The sequence below is a fragment of the Sus scrofa genome, chromosome 13 (genome assembly GCF_000003025.6).
Source record: "Sus scrofa isolate TJ Tabasco breed Duroc chromosome 13, Sscrofa11.1, whole genome shotgun sequence".
NCBI lineage: Eukaryota > Metazoa > Chordata > Mammalia > Artiodactyla > Suidae > Sus > Sus scrofa.
In genome coordinates, this window is record NC_010455.5 from 78,971,299 (window position 1) to 78,992,315 (window position 21,017).

At 40.2% G+C, this 21,017-nt stretch overlaps 1 protein-coding gene across 1 annotated transcript in view; it reads left to right on the forward strand.

Moving 5' to 3' along the window:
- Positions 11,386 to 21,017, forward strand: part of ARMC8 (armadillo repeat containing 8) — a 103,017-nt gene continuing 93,385 nt past the window's right edge. Inside the window, 1 exon segment of the mRNA XM_021069500.1 lies at positions 11,386 to 11,684. Within this exon segment, the coding sequence (XP_020925159.1) occupies positions 11,640 to 11,684 (45 nt within the window). The 5' untranslated portion in view covers positions 11,386 to 11,639.

Sequence of the window (21,017 nt, forward strand, 5' to 3'; positions counted from 1 at the left end):
GTAAGATACTTTTTACAACATTCCTAATTTTAACTTCTTCCATTTGATTTTCAGTTTACAGAATCTTGAATTCTCTTTTTCTGGATTTTTTTTCTCCATGTAAAAAAAAAAAATTTTTTTTTTTTTTTTTTGGTCTTTTCTAGGGCCACACCCGCAGCATATGGAGGCTCCCAGGCTAGAGGTCTAATCAGAGCTGTAGTCACAGGCCTATGCCAGAGCCGAGCCATGTCTGCAACCTACACCACAGCTCATGGCGACGCCAGATCCTTAACCCTTTGAGCTAGGCCAGGGATGGAACCTTAAACCTCATGGTTCCTAGTCGGATTCGTTAACAACTGAGCCACGACAGGAACTCCCTCTCCATGTAAAAATTTTAATTAACTTAGTGTACCATGAACAAATTAAATCTTTTTTGTATTTTTTAATTAATCATAGTTGATTCACAATGTTGCGCCATTTCTGCTGTACAGCAAAGTAACTCAGTCAAACATATACATTTATTCTCTTTCTTATATTATCTTCCATCGTGATCTATCCCAAGATCCCGGATATAGTTCCCTGTGCTATACAGTAGGACCCCATTGCTTATCCATTCTAAATGTAAGAGTTTGTACCTACTAACCCCAAACTCCAAGTCTATGACACTCTCCCCCTTGACAATCACAAGTCTGTTGTCTGTGTCCGTGAGTCTGTTTCTGTTTTGTTTTGTTTGTTTCTTGCACTGGACTGGAGGCATATGGAGGTTCCCAGGCTAGGGGTCAAATCAGAGCTATAGCTGCTGACCTACACCACAGACACAGCAATGCAGGATCCAAGCCATGTCTATGGCCTACACCACAGCTCATGGCAACACTGGATCCTTAACCCACTGAGCAAGGCCAGGGATGGAACCTGCATCCTCATGCTAGTAAGATTTGTTAACCACTGAGCCACAACAGGAACTTCTGTTCCTGTTTTGTAGATAGCTTTATTTGTGCCATCTTTTAGATTCCATATATGTGATATCATATGGTATTTGTCTTTTTCTTTCTGACTTACTTCACTTAATACCTCCCTGTTGCTGCAAATGGAATTATTTCTTTTTTTTGGCTGAGTAGTATTCCATTGTATACATGTACCACATCTTCTTAATCCATTTGTCTGTAGATGGACATTTAGGTTGTTTCCATGTCTTGGTTATTCTGAATAGTGCTGTGATGAACATACGGGTGCATGTATCTTTTTCAAGGAAAGTTTTGTCTGGATATATGTCCAAGAGTGGGATTGCTGGATCATATGGTAGTTCTATATTTAGTTTTCTGAGGTACCTCCATATTGTTTTCCATAGTGGTTGTACCAATTCACATTCCCACTAACAGTATAAGAGGATTCCCTTTTCTCCACACCCTCTCCAGGATTCATCATTTGTAGAGTTATTAATGATGGCCATTCTGACCGATGTGAGGTGGTACCAACACTGTAGTGTTGATTCACATTTCTCTAATAATTAATGATACTGAGCATTTTTTTCATGTAGTTATTGACCATCCATATGTCTTCAGACAAATCAAATCTTATGTGCACATTTGGTGCATTTTTTTTTACATATGCAATCACTCATATCAAGATATTAAACATTTCTAGCGTTCCAAAATAGCTTTGTGCTTCCTCCCAAGCCCCTTCTCCCAAAAGAAAAACCGTTCTAACCTCTATCACCATAGATCAGTTTTGTTTTTAAACTTCATAGAAATTTCAGTATATATTATGTAATCTTTTGTTTCTGGCTTCTTTCACTTAATTTAATGCCTATGAGATTCATCCATGGATCTACTTAACTAAGCAGGACCCTACTGGGTCCTTCCCAGGATAGATTCCCCAGTCCTTGCACCACACAGTGTCCTCTGCCTGGTTCCTGTTTGCAGAAAACAAGCCTCCTAGGCCTTCTCTGAGTTCCAAAGAATAAATTTAATTTTCTAAAGAAGTGAGAAAATGCAGAAGCAAAGGAAAACAGTTAAGCAAGACAAATAGTAATAGTTTACTCATTAAACAAAGTCAAGTACCTTTAGTTCCTCCTCAAGGACTATAGGAAACCACCTATGAACTATGGAAAGAGACTAAAAAGCATATTCTGTGGTGAGCTGAGAAGGAGCTAATTAAAACTTCTTGGGGTTCCTGCTGTGGCGAAATGTCTTGGGAGTCCTGGGACTCAGGTTCGATCCCCAGCCTAATGTGATGGTTTAAGGATCCCACGTTGCCACAGCTGCAGCTTAGGTTGCAACTGTGACTCAGATCTGATCCTGGCTGGGGAATTCCATATGCCCTGGGGTGGCCAAATGAGAAAACAAACAAACAAAAACCCAGAAAACAAAAACAAAACTTCCTAGGTACAACCACATCTTTTTTTTCTACAAGAAATCAGGCCTCCTTGTCAAAGTGATCGATTCTGGGACAAAGTACAAAATAAGTCTGGATCATCTTGTGCCAGAAAGCAAGGAAGTGCTCAAAGAATCTGGGATACTATCCTGCTGTATAGTACTGGGAACCATGTCTAGTCACTTATGATACAGCATGACAATGTGAGAAAAAACAATGTGTACATGTATGTGTAACTGGGTCACCTTGCTGTACAGTAGAAAACTGACAGAACACTGTAAACCAGCTGTAATGGAAAAAATAAAAATCATTATTAAAAAAAAAGAATCTGGGACATCAAAAGGACACTGAGTGGGGTATTCTCGTTGTGGCTCAGTGGTAACAAACCTGACTAGTTTCCATGAGGATGTGAGTTCGATCCCTGGCCTTGCTCCGAAGGTTAAGGATCAGGCGTTGCCTTGAGCTGTGGAATAGGCCTTGGATTTGGCATTGCTGTTGCTGTGGTATAGGCTGGCAGCTGTAGCTTCAATTCAACCCCTAGCCTGGGAACTTCCATATGCTGCGGTTGTGTCCTCCCACCCCCCAAAAAAGACCCTATTATTCCATTCTGACTTAAGTAAATAGGAAAAAAGAGCCCTTCTTTACAAAAGAATGCTGGTAGATAAATTGTAGAGGAAAGCTGGAGTCAGAAACCACCATTTTGGAGTTTTCATTGTGGCTCAGCAGTAACTAACCCGACAAGTATCCATGAGGATGAGGATTCAATCCCCGGCCCTGTTCAGTGGGTTAAGGATCTGACACTGCTATGAGCTGTGGTGTAGGTCGCAGACACAGCTCAGATCTGAAGTTGCTATGGCTGAGGTATAGGCCTGTGGCTACAGCTCCATTTTGACCCTTAGCCTGGGAACCTCCATATGTCATGGGTGCAGCCGTAAAAAGACAAAAAAGAAAAAAGAAATTACCATTTTACCACCACCACCATGATCACCACATTCATCATTGTTACAAGCAAGAATTTTCAATGAATGCTGAAACAGCTGGGTAAACATTGAAGAGTAACAGGATACTTACATAGTCTCAATGTATCTACTTTTTGAGGCTACTTATATGGTCTCAAAGTATCTTTCCAAAAGATGCTTATTTTAATAAAGAGAAAAATAGGGATAGGGATGACAATAGAGAAAACTGGCAGACACCACTTAACAGACTGAACAAACTTAATCTCACTAGGAATAGAGAAATCCACATCACATGCCCCTTGCTATGACATACATTACTCCTGTGGTATTCCTGCCAAAAATGCATAACCCGAATATAATCTTAAAAAACAAGGACTTCCCTGGTGGTCTACAGCATAACTACACAGTGTTGTCACTACTATGGCTCTGGTTCTATCCCTGGACCTGGAAGCCAACCTAATTTTTTTTAAAAAAATCAAAATTGAGAAAGATGTTTAAAAATAACCAGCCTTGTTGTTGTTGTTGTTGTTTCCCAAAAAATATGATGGGAGTTCCCCTCATGGCTCAGCCATAACAAACCCAACTAGTATCCATGAGAACTCAGGTTCAATCCCTGGCCTCCCTCAGTAGGTTAAGGATCCGGTGTTGCCATGAGCTGTGGTGTAGGCTTGGAACCTGCATTGCTGTGGCTGTGGTATAGGCTGGCAGCTACAGCTCTGATTCAACCCCTAGCCTGGGAACTTCCATATGCCATGAGTGTGGCCCTAAAACAAACAAACAAATAAACTAAAAAATATTATGGTCATGAGATATAAAGATAGATTGAGAAAGACTAAAAATTAATGGATACTGAAGAGTCGTGATAACTGAATGCAGTGTGTTATTATAAAATATGTTATTAGGATAATTGCAAAATCTGAATAAGATCTATAAATTAGATAGTATTGTATTAGTATTAATTTCCTGATCTTGATCATTTTACCATGGTTATGTAAGGGAATTCCTTGTCTTTAGGAAACACACACTGAAATATTTAGGAATATTTATATATGGGAACATATACATGCCCATCCGTGTATTGCAAGGATTAGGAGATAAGAAACTACATTTTTTTAGATTCTCTTGCCAATTAAGGCCTGGATTGGGTTTTGCAAATGAGAAACACTTGTGCGAGATTAGAAGGTAGAAGAAAAGTAAAATCTTTCTTTTCTCTTCTGGCTCTGACTACAGAGCTCAGCACACCAGCTCCTTTAGTGATGGTGAATTAGCTTCCCACTGTTTCTGATCTCAAGTAAAATACCCCCTCTCTGTTTGCATCTTTCGTTCTTCCAATACTTTTGTAATATTTTTGCTTAAAATACCTAAAATGGGTTCTGTTTTTCTGTATGTTGTTCCAGTGAAGATGTCATTCAAGTAAAAGGCAGCAAGCATGAAAGAACTCCAGGGAAACAATAGCCATGAGCCGCTCTTGGGAAAAAAAATGACTTGACAATAAAATCTAGCCAAATAAGAGTTGAATAAAAATAAAGGACACAGGAGTTCCCGTCGTGGCGCAGTGGTTAACGAATCCGACTAGGAACCATGAGGTTGCGGGTTCGATCCCTGCCCTTGCTCAGTGGGTTAACGATCCAGCGTTGCTGTGAGCTGTGGTGTAGGGTGCAGATGCGGCTCGGATCTCGCGTTGCTGTGGCTCTGGTGTAGGCCGGTGGCTACAGCTCTGATTCGACCCCTAGCCTGGGAACCTCCATATGCTGCGGGAGCGGCCCAAGAAATAGCAAAAAGACCAAAAAAAGAAAAAAAAGAAAAAAAAGGACACAGGAAAGGATAACTGTATTTGTAAGATAGATGATTTAAAACAATAGGGTGAGGGGATAGGAAGTGCTGTAGTGGAAGTGGAGTACTTAATATAGGGTGGTTCTGAAAAACCATGTTGACTGGATGGCGTATTGAATAGAAACCTTCATGAAATAAGGGAATGAGTTTGAAGATATCTTGGTAATGAGTTTTCAAGTCAGTTTATAGATAAAATATTATAAGCATCCATCATTGCTATCACCATCTTGAGGTTGAACTAGGTGATTATGGTACCTGCCACCACCTGATGGCAGCACATTCTACAGAAAACAGGAGAGAGCAAATCTGATGATAAAACTAGAGGTAAAAAACACAGGGATGAAAAGAGTTCTGTGGTGTCTTTAGCCTTTGAGTCTTAAACTTGCCAGTTGGAATTTCTGATTTCATTAGGTTTTTTTTGTTTGTTTGTTTTTTTTTCTTTTTGTCTTTTCTAGGGCCACACCTGTGGCACATGGAGGTTCCCAGGCTGGGGGTCTAATTGGAGCTGTAGCCTCCAGCCTACGCCAGAGCCACAGCAACGTGGGATCTGAGCCATGTCTGCGACCACAGCTCATGGCAACATTGGATCCTTAACCCACTGAGCCAGGCCAGGAATCGAACCCACAACTTCATGGTTCCTAGTCGGATTGTTAATCCCTGAGCCAGGGAGGGAACTCCTGTTTTTGTTTTTTGTTTTTTGTTTTTTTTAAAGCAGGGGTTCTTTTGTGGTGCAGCAGGTTAAGAATCCAGCATTGCCGCTATGGTGCCTTGGGGTGCTGTTGTGGCACAGGTCTGATCCCTGGCCCAGGAACTTCCGAATCCCACCCCCCCACCCCAACCGCCCCATCCACTGCCCAAAGTAGACAATATCTCTTATTTATTGGTTGGGTGACTTCCATATTCCATTCCTATATTGTAAATGGTGAAGACGGGATTTGCTTTGCCTAACGTGTTACCTTCATTTCTCTATTTTCAAACTCATCTGCCTAATGTGATCACCATGGCTTAGGGGTGGGGGTAGGTGTAATTACCCAGGTAATCCAGGAGATGGTAAGCTGTCTGAAGACCTGCTGATTTTTTATTTTTTATTTTTGTCTTTTTAGGGCCACACTCTCAGCATGTGGAAGTTCCCAGGCTAGGGATGAAATTGGAGCTGTAGCTGCCAGCCTACACCACAGCTCACCAGCAACGCCAGGCCCTTAACCCACTGAACAAGGCCAGGGATCGAACCCACATCCTCATGGATACTAGTCGGATTTGTTACCACTGAGCCAAATGGGAACTCCAAGACCTGCTGATTTTATAATATCTCTTTTCCTGTAAATAATTGGAGCTCTTGTTCTAGCATTGATTTTGGAAGATCTGCCAGTATTTCTACAGCTAAATTTGAAGAAAGGGTATCAATTCTTCCATTAGACAAATGTTAATGGACAAGCCAGGCTCTGTGTGAAGTAGTGCACAGAGCTTTGCCTGGTCTGTTCCTGTTAACATTTCAGGTCAGAGCTTGGGTGCCATCTCCACCAGAAGGACTTTCTGTAACTTTAGTCCTGGTGAGGTTACTTCATAGATGTTCCCTTAGCCCCACACACTTTGATTTATCATCCTACATTTCTAATGACAGTTTCCCTTCACCTTTTGCCTGAAAACTCTGTGATAACAGGGAATCTATCTCTCTTGCTAATTGCATTACCACCCCTGGCTGTAATACCTACATAGTAGGTAACTAGTATATATATTTTGCTAAATGAATTAATTTCCAGGATCCTTGGTCCTCTTTTTTATTATTATTCTTTAAATGAGTTCCTTTCTGATTATTAAAGAAAAAAACCCAATTACTTATTGTTTTTCACATAGTGACTCTGTTTTTTCACACTTAAATTCTTCACTTTGTTTCCTAAGATCAAAGGCATTCTCTTCAAAACAACAGTACAATTATCAAAATCAGTACATTAATGGGAAATTCCCACTGTGGTGCAGTGTGTTAAGGATCTGGTGTTGCCCCAGGTGCAGCTCAGATTCAATTCCTGACCCACGAACTTCCATGTGCTATAGATATGAGCCCCCCATCTCCGCCCCTGCCCCAAGAAAATCAGTACATAATAGTCATACTTCAGAGTTCCCGTTTGGCTCAGAGGGTTAAGAACCTGACTAGTGCCCATGAGGATGTCCCTGATCTCACTCAGTAGGTTAAGGATCTGGCATTGCCACAAGTATGGTGTAGGTCACAGCTGTGGCTGTGATCTGACATTGCTGTGAGCTGTGGCATAGGTGGGTAGCTGCACCTCTGATTGGACTCCTGGCCTGGGAACTTCCATATACCATGGATGGAGACCTAAAAAGAAAAGAAATCAAAACAAAAACCAATGATACCTCATCTATAGATTTTGTTCACATTTTACCAACTTGTTCTTTGTAGCAAGAGGGGAATTTTTTATCCAGGATTCAATCCTAGATCATGAGTGGCATTTAGTTATCTTGTCATTTTAGTTTTCCTTAGTCTGGAGAAATTTCTCAGGTTTGTTTTTTTTGTTTCGTTTTGTTTTGTTTTTGTTTTGTTTTGTTTTTGTTTTTGTCTCTTTAGGGCAATACCCAAGGAATATGGAAGTTCCAAGGATAGGGGTAGAATTGGAACTGTAGCCACCAGTCTGTGCCACAGTCATAGCAACTCCTAGATCTGAACCCCATCTCATGGCAACACCAGATCCTTAAGCCACTGAGTGAGGTCAGGGATCAAATGCAAGTCCTCACAGATACTAGTCAAGTTCATTACCCCTGAGTCACAATGGAACTCTTAATTCCTCAGATTTTTTTGTCTTTCTTGTCAATTTTCAAGGGTGTAGATGTTTTATTTTGTTGTATGTCGCTCAAGCACAATTTGTCTAATGTTGCCTCCTGCTTACACCTATGCATTTTTGGCAGGAATACCACAGAAGTGATGTTGTGTCCTTCTTGGTGCATTATATCATGGTGTCTACTTATCCCGCTCATGGTGATATTAATTAGAATCACTTGAATAAAGTGGCATCTACCAAGTTTCTCTACAATCATTAGTAACTTGTAGGGAGGTACTGCTTCTCATGTTATTTCCACAATTAGCTTTAGCACCCATTGACAATTCTTGCCTCAAACAATAATAACTTATATGGTTGTCAAGGGATGGTTTTCAAATTCCATCATTTCTTCTATATTTGTAAGTTGGAATTAGACCATATCAGTTATTCAGTTATAAAGAGTATTTTATTCCTTCCGTCCTCCCTCTCCTCCTCTTTCTTCTTTTTTTCTTTTTCTTCATGAGTATGTTGCTACTTTCAAAAACATGGCTTTATATCTCTATGCTGGCAGCTCCATTTAGACACTTATATATACCTTTCAGATTCATTTCTTGCTACTTTTTTCCTTTTTCTTTTCTTATTTATTTATTGCTTTTTAGGACCACAGGTGCAGCATATGGTAGTTCCCAGGCTAGGGGTTGAATAGGACCTGCAGTCACCAGGCTATGCCACAGCAACTCGGAATCCAAGCCCCATCTGCAATGCACACTACAGCTCACAGCAATGCCAGATCCTTAACCCACTGAGTGGGGCCAGGGTCAAATCCAAATCCTCATGGATACTAGTTGGGTTCGTTACTGCTGAGCCACAACAAGGAACTCTGTTTTGCTACTTACTTTTGTTTGTGTATTTCTACTTTTTCTTAAACTCACACTTTGTTGTCATTTTTTCCCAGAAATTAATACTGCTCTGAAATATGGAAGGATAGGGAGAAATTTCACTCCTGTTTGCAGTGGAGTCCATGTGGCTATTTGCCTCTATCACAGTGCCAAAGTTAACTGTTTTGTTGCTGCTGTTACATGGAGGCTGAACCAGAAATTTTTCTTACTCCCCAATTTCTACTCATTTTTACCTTCGAAGGGTGTACCTGAGGTTAATTAACAGCAAAAATTGAACTAGAAATGAGATTCTTGATCCCCAGGCTTAGGGATTTGCTAATCAATGCTTCCTTCCTGCAAAATAGCCACGTCAGTCTTCTGGAAATAAAACAGAAAAGCTTCAGTAGCAGAGATATTGGATGCCTTGAGTCATATTCCCTAGTCCCTCCAGACTCTGATTTCAGCCACAACTTTAATAATAATTCTGCTGCAATTCAGATGCATACTGCCCATATCCTACCCCGAAAGTGAGCCTACAGATTCTGCTTTTCTGCATCAGCTTAAGGAAGCCCTCTCTGTTCCTTGTACAAATACAATATAGGAGGGTAGGAATTAACAGCATTAGGGAAATCTTCAACCACTACAGGATGAGAGTGGTGGATAATGCTCCAACTTCAATACGGCTGTCTAGAGGAGCATGCCGTATGTTTCTCAGGGTCCTCAAGGAATAAGCAGCGACTTCAGCAACAGACCCTTAAACTGATTGTTTCTTCTTTTCTCTCATTCTCCCTGATCCATCAGTTCTGTTCCATGGAAACACTTCCCAAATAAACCACCTGCACCCAAATCCCTGTCCCAGGATCTGCCTTTGAGGGCACCCAAACTAAGTCAAAAATTCATTCTATGCTAGATGAGATAAAATTGCTAGAAGACAAAATCCCTAGTGCTTGCTCTGAAGTGTGTGATGGGAAGACAAGTAAAACATTACCTCCCAGGTTATAGTCTATTGTTGGAGATGCTACATTAGTAGCAAGAACAGAATGATGCATGAAGACATGGGGGAGGGATCACCTGACCTTACCAGAAGGGCTTCCTGGAGGATGTATTGCTGGAGCTAATTAATGAAGTGGAGATCAAATACAGCTGTAACAATTCTACATCATACAAAGGTCAACTGAAAATTTAGTTGATACCTCTGTATGCTTTGTATAAGGGTTATGCTGTGCTCTGCTGCAATACATGACATGACTGTAGAGGATACACGAATGAACACTTAAACATCTTTGTAGTTATGTTAATACGTACTAGAATAAAAATAAGGAGCAAAAATACGCTTGATTTTTCAGAGTATTATGGCTTAGGCTGCGGCCAAAATTATATAATGAGTTGAAATTGGCTTTAAAGAAAAATATTGAGTGTGTAATAATACCTGGGTGTAGATTGGCAAAGATTGTGTGGCTGGACTGCAGATTACTGAAGTTTGGGAAACAGTGTTGCAGCAGAAAGAAAATTAGAATGAGATTCCGCTTTCCAAAAAGTCAACAGTTAGTTGGAGAACACAGGCCCATAAGCAAAGATGTTTAGGGCTACAATGAATTTAGAAACTAAGTACAGGGCCAAGATTGGAAAGCAGTGAGGAGTAAAGTGGAGAGGCTAGAGTTACAACATCAGTTGGAAGACTTTGGTCCAGGGGAGAGGTAATACCAACCTGAATTAGGGAGTGGTTATAGCAATGGAAAAAAGACAAGTAATGTAACAGGTTCATTGCAATCATCCTGCAAAAGAAAACCTTACTGATTGAAAGCAGCAAATAGTTGAAACCTGTCTATGGCAGTTTTGTCCACACACAGAAAAGGAGTGAAAAGAGCTGAATCCATCCATGAGAAAATAGAATTAGAAGCATGTTTTTATTTGGCTTCAGTTATCAAAGCGTTTTAGCACGAATTAGTCAGATATTTGCCCCTATATATATATATATATATATATATATATATATTTTTTTTTTTTTTTTCCTACTTGACTCAGAGCCTGGAGAATACTAACACAGATAATAACGCTTTCTACGTTCCAGGCATGTTCTAAGAGCTTTACATTCTCCAACCTCACAACCCCTTACTTTACACAAAAGCAAACCTTAGGAGTGTAACTTGCCGGGGTAATGGTACTGTGAAGTAGCAAGGATTAAACTCAGGCATTCTGGCTTTAGAGTATATATTCTTAATACTACACTAGAATAAAAGGGTCAGGTAGATAATGTTGAAACGGGTCACACTTCATCGGTGGATCGTGAAACACTCTTACTGGCGACAGAAGACGTGGTTCTGAGACCACAGTTTCTCCATCTGTAAAATGGAGATAATAACGACGCTAGGAGTCTGGTGCAAAGGACTGAGATAATGAATGAGAAAGCGAATTTCAAATTACGTAGGTGGCTCCACACACCAGTTTTTCGGAATAATGAATACGCGAACTCAGAAGTTGCAACGAAAGGATCTGTGCAGCTAGCCGCGAGACTCCGCCCCTGAAGCTCCCCCACCGAGAGCCGCAGGTGGGGCCGGCAGACCTCCTTTGCGCATGCGGAAACTGCTGCCCGCTCCCACCTCTAACCCAGGCTGAGCGTAGCTGCCGTTTCTGAAAAAACGATTCGTAACGAGGTCCCTGGCGCGGTTTCCCTTTGCTCTCCCTCTGCGGGCCCCGGCCGTACTTCAGCAGTGTCTAGAGCGTGGTCTGTTCTCACCTACCTGCCTCATTTTCTGAAGAGGTACCTGTGGTTGGCCTAATAGTTGGCTGTCGAAAGTGCCGGCCCCCGCGCCGGCGCCGGCTGCAGCCGGGTGGGAAGGCTCAAGATGGCGTGCCTGTTGGAGACCCCAATCCGCATGAGCGTCCTCTCGGTGAGTGACCCGCCGCAGCCGCTGGCCCGCGCGCCAGCCCGGGAGCTCAGGCCCAGCTCGCAGCGTTCACCACAAACGCGACGTGCCTTCTGGGCACCACCCCTTGAGGTGGTCTTCTGCTCAGCTCTGGGCCGGGGAGGGAGCGAGGGTGGGTGGGTGGGTGGGCGGGCGGGATAGTCTGGATCCCGGCCGAGCCAGAAACGGCTCCAAGTACGGGAACGCTCACCGGTGCAGGTTCTCAGGACAGCGGGCGGGGAGAGTGGGCTTACGGGCGGCCGGCCCGGCGGCGCGGCTTGGGCTTTGCCAGGCGTTTCCCCGTGCCTTTCTCTTAGCGATGCCGCTTCTCCGGGGCCGAGCGCTCTACTCTGCGAGGCGCAGGGCTCGCTGCTGGCCTGGGGATGAGCGCCCACCCAGTCCCCCGCGGCTATCGCAAAAACTGGTAGAGGCTCCTTGGCTCCCACAGTCTTGGGGCTGCCAGGCCAGGTCTGTGTGGTATCTATTGCTTCCCAGCACCCGGTCATAGGCTAGAGCTGTTTGCCTCTTGGCAACGGAGCCTTATCAGCTGCAACGTCTCCTGGTGTATGTAGTTATTTAAGCCTTTTTCCTTCGCTTTGCTCTGGAGGTCGTAGCTCTCAGTCTAAAGGAACCTGTGCCTGGCATTCCGCTTTCCTTCAAGGGGAGTCAAACATTGAAAAAAGCGAGCGGTCAAATTTTCCTACTATTTTTAGAAGTAATACCTAGTTTGTCTGCTTAAGTTTAAAAATAAAACCAAAACAGGACTTTCGATGTTGCTCTTGAGAGAACCAGGATCAGGGGTGAAAGTTACTAGGAGATAACTTAGAAAAGTTTTGCCGCAAATTAGAACTGTCCAACTCTGAGGATGGCCAGTTTACCAGTGGTCCATTTGCTGTTGTTAGAAACAAGTGGTCAAAGGCTGATTTGTCTATCTTTTTAGACTTGTTGTGGAAGTCGGTCTGATGCTGAGAGGGATGGTTGGATTCTAGATGACTTGTCAGGTTCCTACAGTCTGTGTCCAAATGATTTCTTTTTTCTTCCCTGACTTCCGCAAACACTCTCACCTATCTGGAAGCACTTAGGACGTTTGCTGCAATACTTGGTTAGAGTATTGTGGCATACTCCACCTTGATAATTTATTTGGTGGGGAGGGAGCTGTGCGCAAATTTGTCCTTCCTTTGATCCGTTTTAGTAGTCCCTTATTTTTAAACTGCAATTGGGGAAAAACTGTTCACCTAAGCGTTGAAATAAATTCAATTACTCCACCTCTGACACCTGGACTGTTTCGTGGGATGGGGCCAATGACTTTTCCCTAGTTACGTCTTTTTTTTTTTTTTTTCAACCATGCATCCTGACTGTTCTCAATTTCCTTTAATTATCTCATTCATCCTTCATTTCACTTGAAGCTTCTTTAGTTTTCACACATTATTGATTTGTATAGTGTACAATTTAATTTTTTTATTTGTTTCACTCCCTTGATAAATAATATTTCCTATTTAACTGTATTTGAAAACTTCTTGAAGAGTATTCCGTCCTTGTGGTGGGCATTTGCTTTAGCCCTGGTCTCATTGGTTTGTTTTATTTTTTTTTTTTTAAAGGTTTTCACAGTCCGAAGTGTGGTCTTTCAGTTCTTCAATTTTAGAGCCTTGGGAAATCAGAGCTTTGAGTAAATGATTTAAACTCTCTAAACTCATTGAGTTTAAATATTATAAAATGAAGCCTGTACCTTTCAAAGTACTACCTTGGGCCCCACTTTTTGATATACAAAGTGCAGGTGAAATAGGAATTAATAATCAGAAACTATCTTGCAAACATTTGACTCCTTTACTAGGCTACTTATTGTGCACGAGTCGTATACAATCCACTTTAGGGGATGCACAGATGTGATCAGCTGTGCCTTCAGGGAGCTGACAGTCCAAGTGACTCAGTAGCCTGATGAACATAATTCATACAAGGGGTAGATGAAATTTTTTTTTTTTTTTTTTTGTCTTTTTATGTTTTCTAGGGCTGCAGCTGAGGCATATGGAGGTTCCCAGGCAAGGGATCTAATCTGAGCTGTAGCCGCCGGCCTACACCACAGCAATGCCAAATCCAAGCCAAATCTGCAACCTACACCACAGCTCACAGCAACGCCAGATCAAGGATTTCCATTCAAGTCCCTTTATACCTTCTTCTCTCTGAGAGAGCTAATTCATTCTTTTTTTTTTTTTTTTTTGTCTGCCATTTCTAGGGCCGCTCCTCATTCATTCTTATTACTTTGAGTGTAATCAACTTACACATCTACATTATCAGCCTTGACTGTGACTTCTTGACAGTGTGACTTCTTGAAGTCTTACATCTTTAAATCATACATCTTTAAACTTCCAACAAAGCACTTTCCTTCTAAGAGAACTTAGTCCTGAATTCCCATTTCTGTTAATGGTACTATCTTTTATGAATTACCCACTGTTAAACCACTTGGATCATCTTTAACTCTTCCCCCTTTGATGCTCCTATAGCTAATCAGTCCTTAAGTTCTGTCATCTCTTCATTCTTAGTGTTCTTCACATCTGTCTGTTCCCAAGACCACCCTCTTCTTCAGACCTTATCATTTTGTACCTGCATTACCACAGTGTCCTTGCAGTTGGTTTTTACTGCCTCTAGTGTCTTTTCCTCTCAGTCAGAGTCCCTTCTCCACATTAATTTTCCTGTACAACACATTGTACACTTCCCTGTTTCAGTTCTTCAATGAGTTCCTATTGCTAAAAGACTGATGTTCACATTCAGCTTTTGATATAAGATTCTTTATCCTCTGCTTAAAAGTTCTATCACATATAAACTGGCTTTCTCAAGTTGAGGTGATCTTGGGTTCTTCGAAACCCCAGTAATTCTTATTGTCTGCTTGTTCATTTGCACGTATGAAATGTAGCTTTGTGTGGGTTTATTTGTGTAACATATTTTGAGCTTCTGTCATTTGCCAGGCCTGGTGTTGGGTTTGGGAATACAGTGGTGAGCTACATAGACTGTCTCTGCCCTCTTAGAGATTTCAGCCTGATGGGAGAAATGGATATCAGACAGTTCTGTATAAATGGTGATCAGTGTTATGAATGAAAAATATAGGATGTTGTATAAGCATATAATAGGGAAATATGGTCTAATATGGAGGGCAGTGAAGAGAGCCAGGGAGGGTTTCCCTGAAGAAGTGACAATGAGCTGAGAGTTCAAGGATGAGTAAGAACTAACTGGAAAAACAGAAGAGCATTCCAGGCAAAAGGGAACTGCTTTTGCAGAGGCCCTGAGGCTTTCAATAATTATTCTATCTACTTAGGGAATAAATTAATTCAAAGGTAAGTGCTTGGCTTTTTCTTCTTAATCAACTACTATTTATAGCAGTATGTCTTGCATTTGTGGATTCTCAATAAATATTTGATTCAACTGTCTGTTTGGAGGAGTTGGACAAAATCTCCAGGTGTTTTTTAGGTTTCACCACAATTACCCCATCCCTACTTGTTTGCATTTAGCATTACATCACTCTTTTCAACTGATTTATAAATTTTCCCATGTTTCCACACTTTTGGGTGATTTTACATTGATTACATTTTTAAAATTTTAATTTTGAGATAATTATAGATTCACAGAAAGTTGCAAAGATAATACAGAGAGATCCCTGTGTATACTGCACCCATTTTCCCCCATTGGTCACATTTTACATAACTATAGTATGATATCGAAACCAGAAAATTGGTATTGGTGTAGATACATGTGTAGTTTTGTATCATTTTATCACATGTGTGTTTGTGTAATACCACAGTCAAGATCTCCCTCATGCTACCTCTTTATAGTCACACCTACCTACTCCCCCATTCCTACTGTTATCTCTAACCCCCAGTGGCAGCTGATCTCTTCTCCATCTCTGTAATTTGTCCTTTTCTATAATGTTACATAAGTGAAGTCATATAACATGTGAACCTTTTGAGATTGGCTTTTTTCACTCATCATAATGCCCTGGAGTTTCATCCAAGCTGTTGTGTGTATCAGTAGTTTGTTCCTTTTTACTGCTGAGTAGTATTCCATGGTAGGGATATATAATGTGGTTGTTTAAAAGATAGTTTAACTGATCACCGATTAGAAATTTTGGTTTCCAGTTTTTGGCTGTTAACCTGCTATGGACAAATGTGTATTGGTTTTTGTGTGGACATAACTTTTTGTATCTCTGAGATAAGTGAAAGGAGTGCAATTGCTAGGTTGTATGGTAAATGTATGTTTAATTCTTAAAGAAATTGACAAACTCTTCTAGAGTGGCTGTACCATTTTATAGTAATGTATGAGAGATCCAGTTTCTTTGCATGCTCATTTGGTATGTCATAATTTTTTATTTTAGCTCTTCTAATAGATGTATAGTGATATCTCATCATGGTCTTAATTTGCATTTCTGTAATGATTATTAATGTCACAAATAATTTCATTACTGATTTGCCATCATTGAAATATGAATAAAATGTTTTAGTCAATTTTTTTTCATATTCTTTTCCCTACTTTCAAATTGGACTGTTTGATTTTTGACTGTTGAGTTTTGAAAGCTCTTTTTATATTCTAGTTATGAGTCCTTTGTCAGATGCTTTGCAAATATTTTCTCTCAGTCTGTAGCTTATCTTTTCATTCTCTTAAATATAGGTTAAAAAATGAACTTTAATCTCAGTTTTACACTTGGTTCAAAAATTAATTCAAAATGGATCATAGATTTAACTGTAAAATATTAAAAAAAAAACTTTTAGAATGAACAGAAAATCTGCAGAACAGTGGACTTGGTGGAGAATTCTTAGACATGACACCAAAAGCATGACCTGTTTTTTTTGTTGTTGTTGTTTTGTTTTCTTGTTTTGTTTTTTTTTTTTAAATTGGTAACTGGACTTAAAAGGATCACTGGATTCTTAACCCACGGTGCCACAGCGGGAACACCTTATTAATAATTTTAAAGTAGTGCCAGGAGCCAGGAATTTCAGTTATTTTGACTTGTATCTTCTTGATTTCTGATTTGGCCATTATTTTGCAGTGCCGTCTTTCATATTGGCTTCTGGGTAAAGATAGGAAATTATTGACAAAGGAAGATTCCTATTATCTTCTGGAAATTGGAGGATAGCTGCCCTTACTGAGCAGTAGTGCAGTAATCCTTAGGATTGTTGTTAGATAGGAATGAAAAGTATTCTAAATAAGAGCTGTTTTGCAGAAACAGCCCCCACTTGTCACTTTGATAAAGGAAAACTGTTTTGACCTCATTTCATAAACTCAGAAGAATAAAGAGCTGCATTCTCTTGTATATTTGTAATACAGCTCTTGGGGGAAGGGGAATGGTGAGACAGTGTTATGCTTTCTATTAAAAATGGAAAGTTATGGTCCAGTGGGAAGAGTCTCTAGCCTATAGCATATATTAATATTTGGAGATCTTTACCACCTGCAAAATGATTACAGAACATATGATTCTTTTGCTTCAGGAGTGTTTTAAGAATTTATTAGGCTTTCAGAAAGTTGTAAGACATGGCTGGATAAGGGGAATGAGGAAAAGGTAAGAGTCATAATCATAATCAAGCATGATTGACAAGATTTTTAGCTTTATAGCTGGGTGATATCCTCTACTGAGATAGCGAGGGTTGGGAGAGAATTATGTTAGAGGAGTAAGGCCGAACAATTAGTTTCATTTTGGACATGCTGAGTATAAAGTGTTTTCCGGAAATCTATTTAGAGGTGTCCAGTAGGCAGTTGGATATTCTGGAATGTGTTCCACGCCATCAAGCAATTCTCCAATTCTCTGGACACCAGCTGAGTGTCCTACAATTTAACCCAATTCTGAAACTATCTTATGGAAACAGTATCAGATCCCACAGCTTAAGGGCAGCCCTTCAAGACTGCCCCCACTTCAGGCAGCATGTTGTTCTCCTGTCCTCTGACTGCGCACTTATAAATCAAGGGTTCCCATGACTCTGTCCTCAGATTCAGTCATTTGTTAGAAAGGTTTATTTGCTCAGCAAAACGGTTACTGGTTTATTATAAAGAATTCAGATGAACAGTCAGATGAAGAGGTACATAAGACAAGATCCAGAAAGGTCCCAAATGCAGGAACTTCTGTCCCAGTGGAACTCTGGTGCACCACTTTCCTGGCTTGTGAATCCATTCACCTATTTGAACGCTCATCACATTTTATTCAGAAGTTTTTTTTATAGAGCTTTAATCTCACGCTCCCACTCTTCCACTTCCCAGAGGAAGGTAGATGGGACTGAAAATTCCAGCCCTCTAATCACTTGGTCTTTCTGTAACCGGTCTGTCTTGAGGCTGTCTAGGGGCCCCAGCCTAATTATTCATTAACATAAACTCAGGTGTGCTCAAAAGGTGCTCCTTAGGAATAAGCGAAAACATTCATATCACCCAGGAAATTTCAAGGGTTTCAGGGCCAGGAACCGGGACAAAGACCAAATATATTTATTAAACCACAAGTTAAAGGTCTAGTGCTTAAACCTAGGGAGATGATTATTATTGGGAGTCATCAGCACATTGATCAGTTATTCTTAATCTTTTAAGGGTAAGAGGGTCAACACTGTCTTCCCCAGAAAAACATGCATCTGACTAAAGAATCACATAATTTCAAGGGCTCATGGATTTCCTGAAATCAATGCATAAATTTTGAGTTAACACTTTCTACTCTTTATTCATTCCAAAGTCAGTCACAGAAACATGTACATATATATATATATATAATATATATATATATAGCAAAATTTAGTACTCATTTAAAATCTTTGTGGAATGATAAAGATTGTAACAACAGGTTTTAAAACTCATGTAAGGTATCATGTGTAGGACTTGGCCCTGAAAAACTATGATTTTTTTGCCTGGAGCAGGCCAGTGATCTTTCTTCTGCAAGGTGTGCTGTATCTACTGAAAGGTCTTTGTGTAGCAGATGCTATAGCAGGCCTGGGAGGCAGAGCTAGATGCGAGAGATCCAAGCAAGGATAAAGTAAGGCATTTGTAGGTCTGAAAACAGGCAAAGTAGAATGGACAGAAATTACAACTGGCCCATGATATTGGCACAGTAGTCATAGGCCACAATGTGGATGATGGGTCAAACAGATACTGAGTGGTGCTATATTCGGAAAGCTAGTGCACCACTTGCTGAAAGTGATGGGCTAGTATGAATCAAGCACCATGGAGAGCTCCGAGGCAAGGTTATTTACTGCCTCTTAAGACTCTGAAACAAAAGAGGCCTTTTTTAAATTAGGAAGCAGCTAGCCTGTCTGGATTATATCACCTCTGAGGTGTACCATGAAAGATGGTACCCTGGATCTCTAAGTCATTACGTGATTGCAATTTTGAAGAATACTTTAAACTATTCTATAGTCCAGGACGATATTGCACCCATGTCTGCATAGCATCACTCTGTTATGGCAGGATTGAGAAGTAGGCATTTGAATCCTACTGGATTTCCTGGGCTATCGTATCATCTTGGTAGGTAATATGTAGGTCACCAACCCACAGAACTCTCAGTCTTTATAACTTACAAGCCTTGTCACTCCAGCATCCCAGATAAGGCTCCTGCTTCCTTGGACTTCCAAATTCTGCTGTTTTGCAACATAAATCCTTATATAGTTCATTTACTCTGTCCAGAGGGATCTCTTCTTGGCCCCAGTCTTCAGACATTCTTGTCTACATTGAAGACTAAATGAATAGAATTTAATGGTGAGAAAAAACTTTAAAAGTCATGTAGACCCAAAATAGCTCTTTGTGATTTATAACATACTTTAGAAGAATAAACATTGCGGTACTTGGTTAGAAAGAAGTATGAATGCTAAATTGCTTCCAGTTCTTGAGACCACCAAAGCATGTTTATAGCATGTTGTTACTGTGTACGAGGACAATAATATTTTATTATGTTAAAAACTGCAGAGAAAGTAAAGGCCACTCTTCATATCTGTTTTCATCTTACTGTGCTCTGGTTTTCCTGTTATGCAAAAACAAACAAACAAACAAAAAACCCCTTAGTATGAGTAAAATTATGGCATCTTTGCTTGAAAGAAAGCTGCAGATAATTTTCAATTCGTCCTTGTCATTTTTTGGGGGGTGGGGGGAACTGGGAACAAGAGACTGACTTGTCCACTATCATATACTATTATTTATAAAGTGTCACAGTCATATTTCCAAACACCTAATTAAAACAAAAATTTGTGCCTTACATTTTAGAATTTTATTTTCATATTTTATGAGCACTGATGTATTTGCTGTTTATTTTAAAGTAAGTTCTCTTAACATGTAAAATCTAATTTTCAGTCTTAATTACTTATTGAGAGGTCAGGGCTTCCCCAGTTGTGTAAAAGGACAAAGAGGAGGAAACTATGTCATTGAAAGAGTAAATATTCAGGTACTGATATACTAGAAAGAAATAATAAAGTAGTGATATATTTTCAAATTAGGGTATTTTAGCTATGACTGCATTACAGGCTGATATAGTTATGATGTGTTGGTTATGTAAATACAATAAGTGATATTGTTTTTGATGTGACTTTCTGAAATGAAAGACTTTTGGTAAAGTTCCTAACAAGACAAAATACAACCTTCTCTGTATTCATATGGGAGTTGCATTCTTGGAAAATTGTGTATTAAAATGATATGAAATATATTTTGTGTTCATATGTAAAATGGAGTTAGATGCTAGGTTCAGATAATTAAAATTTATATTTCCACATGACCACATAGTGGAAAGTCTTTTGGGATGTAGGCCAGTTGTCCCACTCGCTATAGGACATCTAGCATCCTTAGTCCTTGCCCACTAGATATCAGTAGCACCTGTCATCATTTTGACAGCCAAAATTGCTTCCATAGATTTACAAAATGTATTTGTCCCTGTTTAGAACTACTGAGATGCTGAGAGTTGGGGTTCTTTGGATGGTATCATCTGTTAGTATACCTCCTCGCTCTTTCTCTCCTGTGCTTCTCCCCACAGCTTGTGCAGTGTATAAGGAGATGGAAATAAAATGTGCTGTTAAACATTTCCCCTCGTAGTATGTATAGCCCTCTAATATTCTGTATCATTTATTTATTGTGTTTATTGCTTTTTATCTTTCTCCCATGATGAAATGTAAGCTCTGCAAAGGTGGGCTTTTGGTGCAGGGTTGGGGGGTAGGGCAGCGGGGTAAGGAGGAAAGGTGAGTGTCTTTGTTCATTGCCTAAACAGTGCCTGCATAGCTGTTTGAATATTTGTTAACTGTATTAAAGAGTACTACTTCAGCTCTCTTTTGTATTCTCAAGTGTATACTATATCACTATGATGCTAAATTGCATTTCTCAAACACA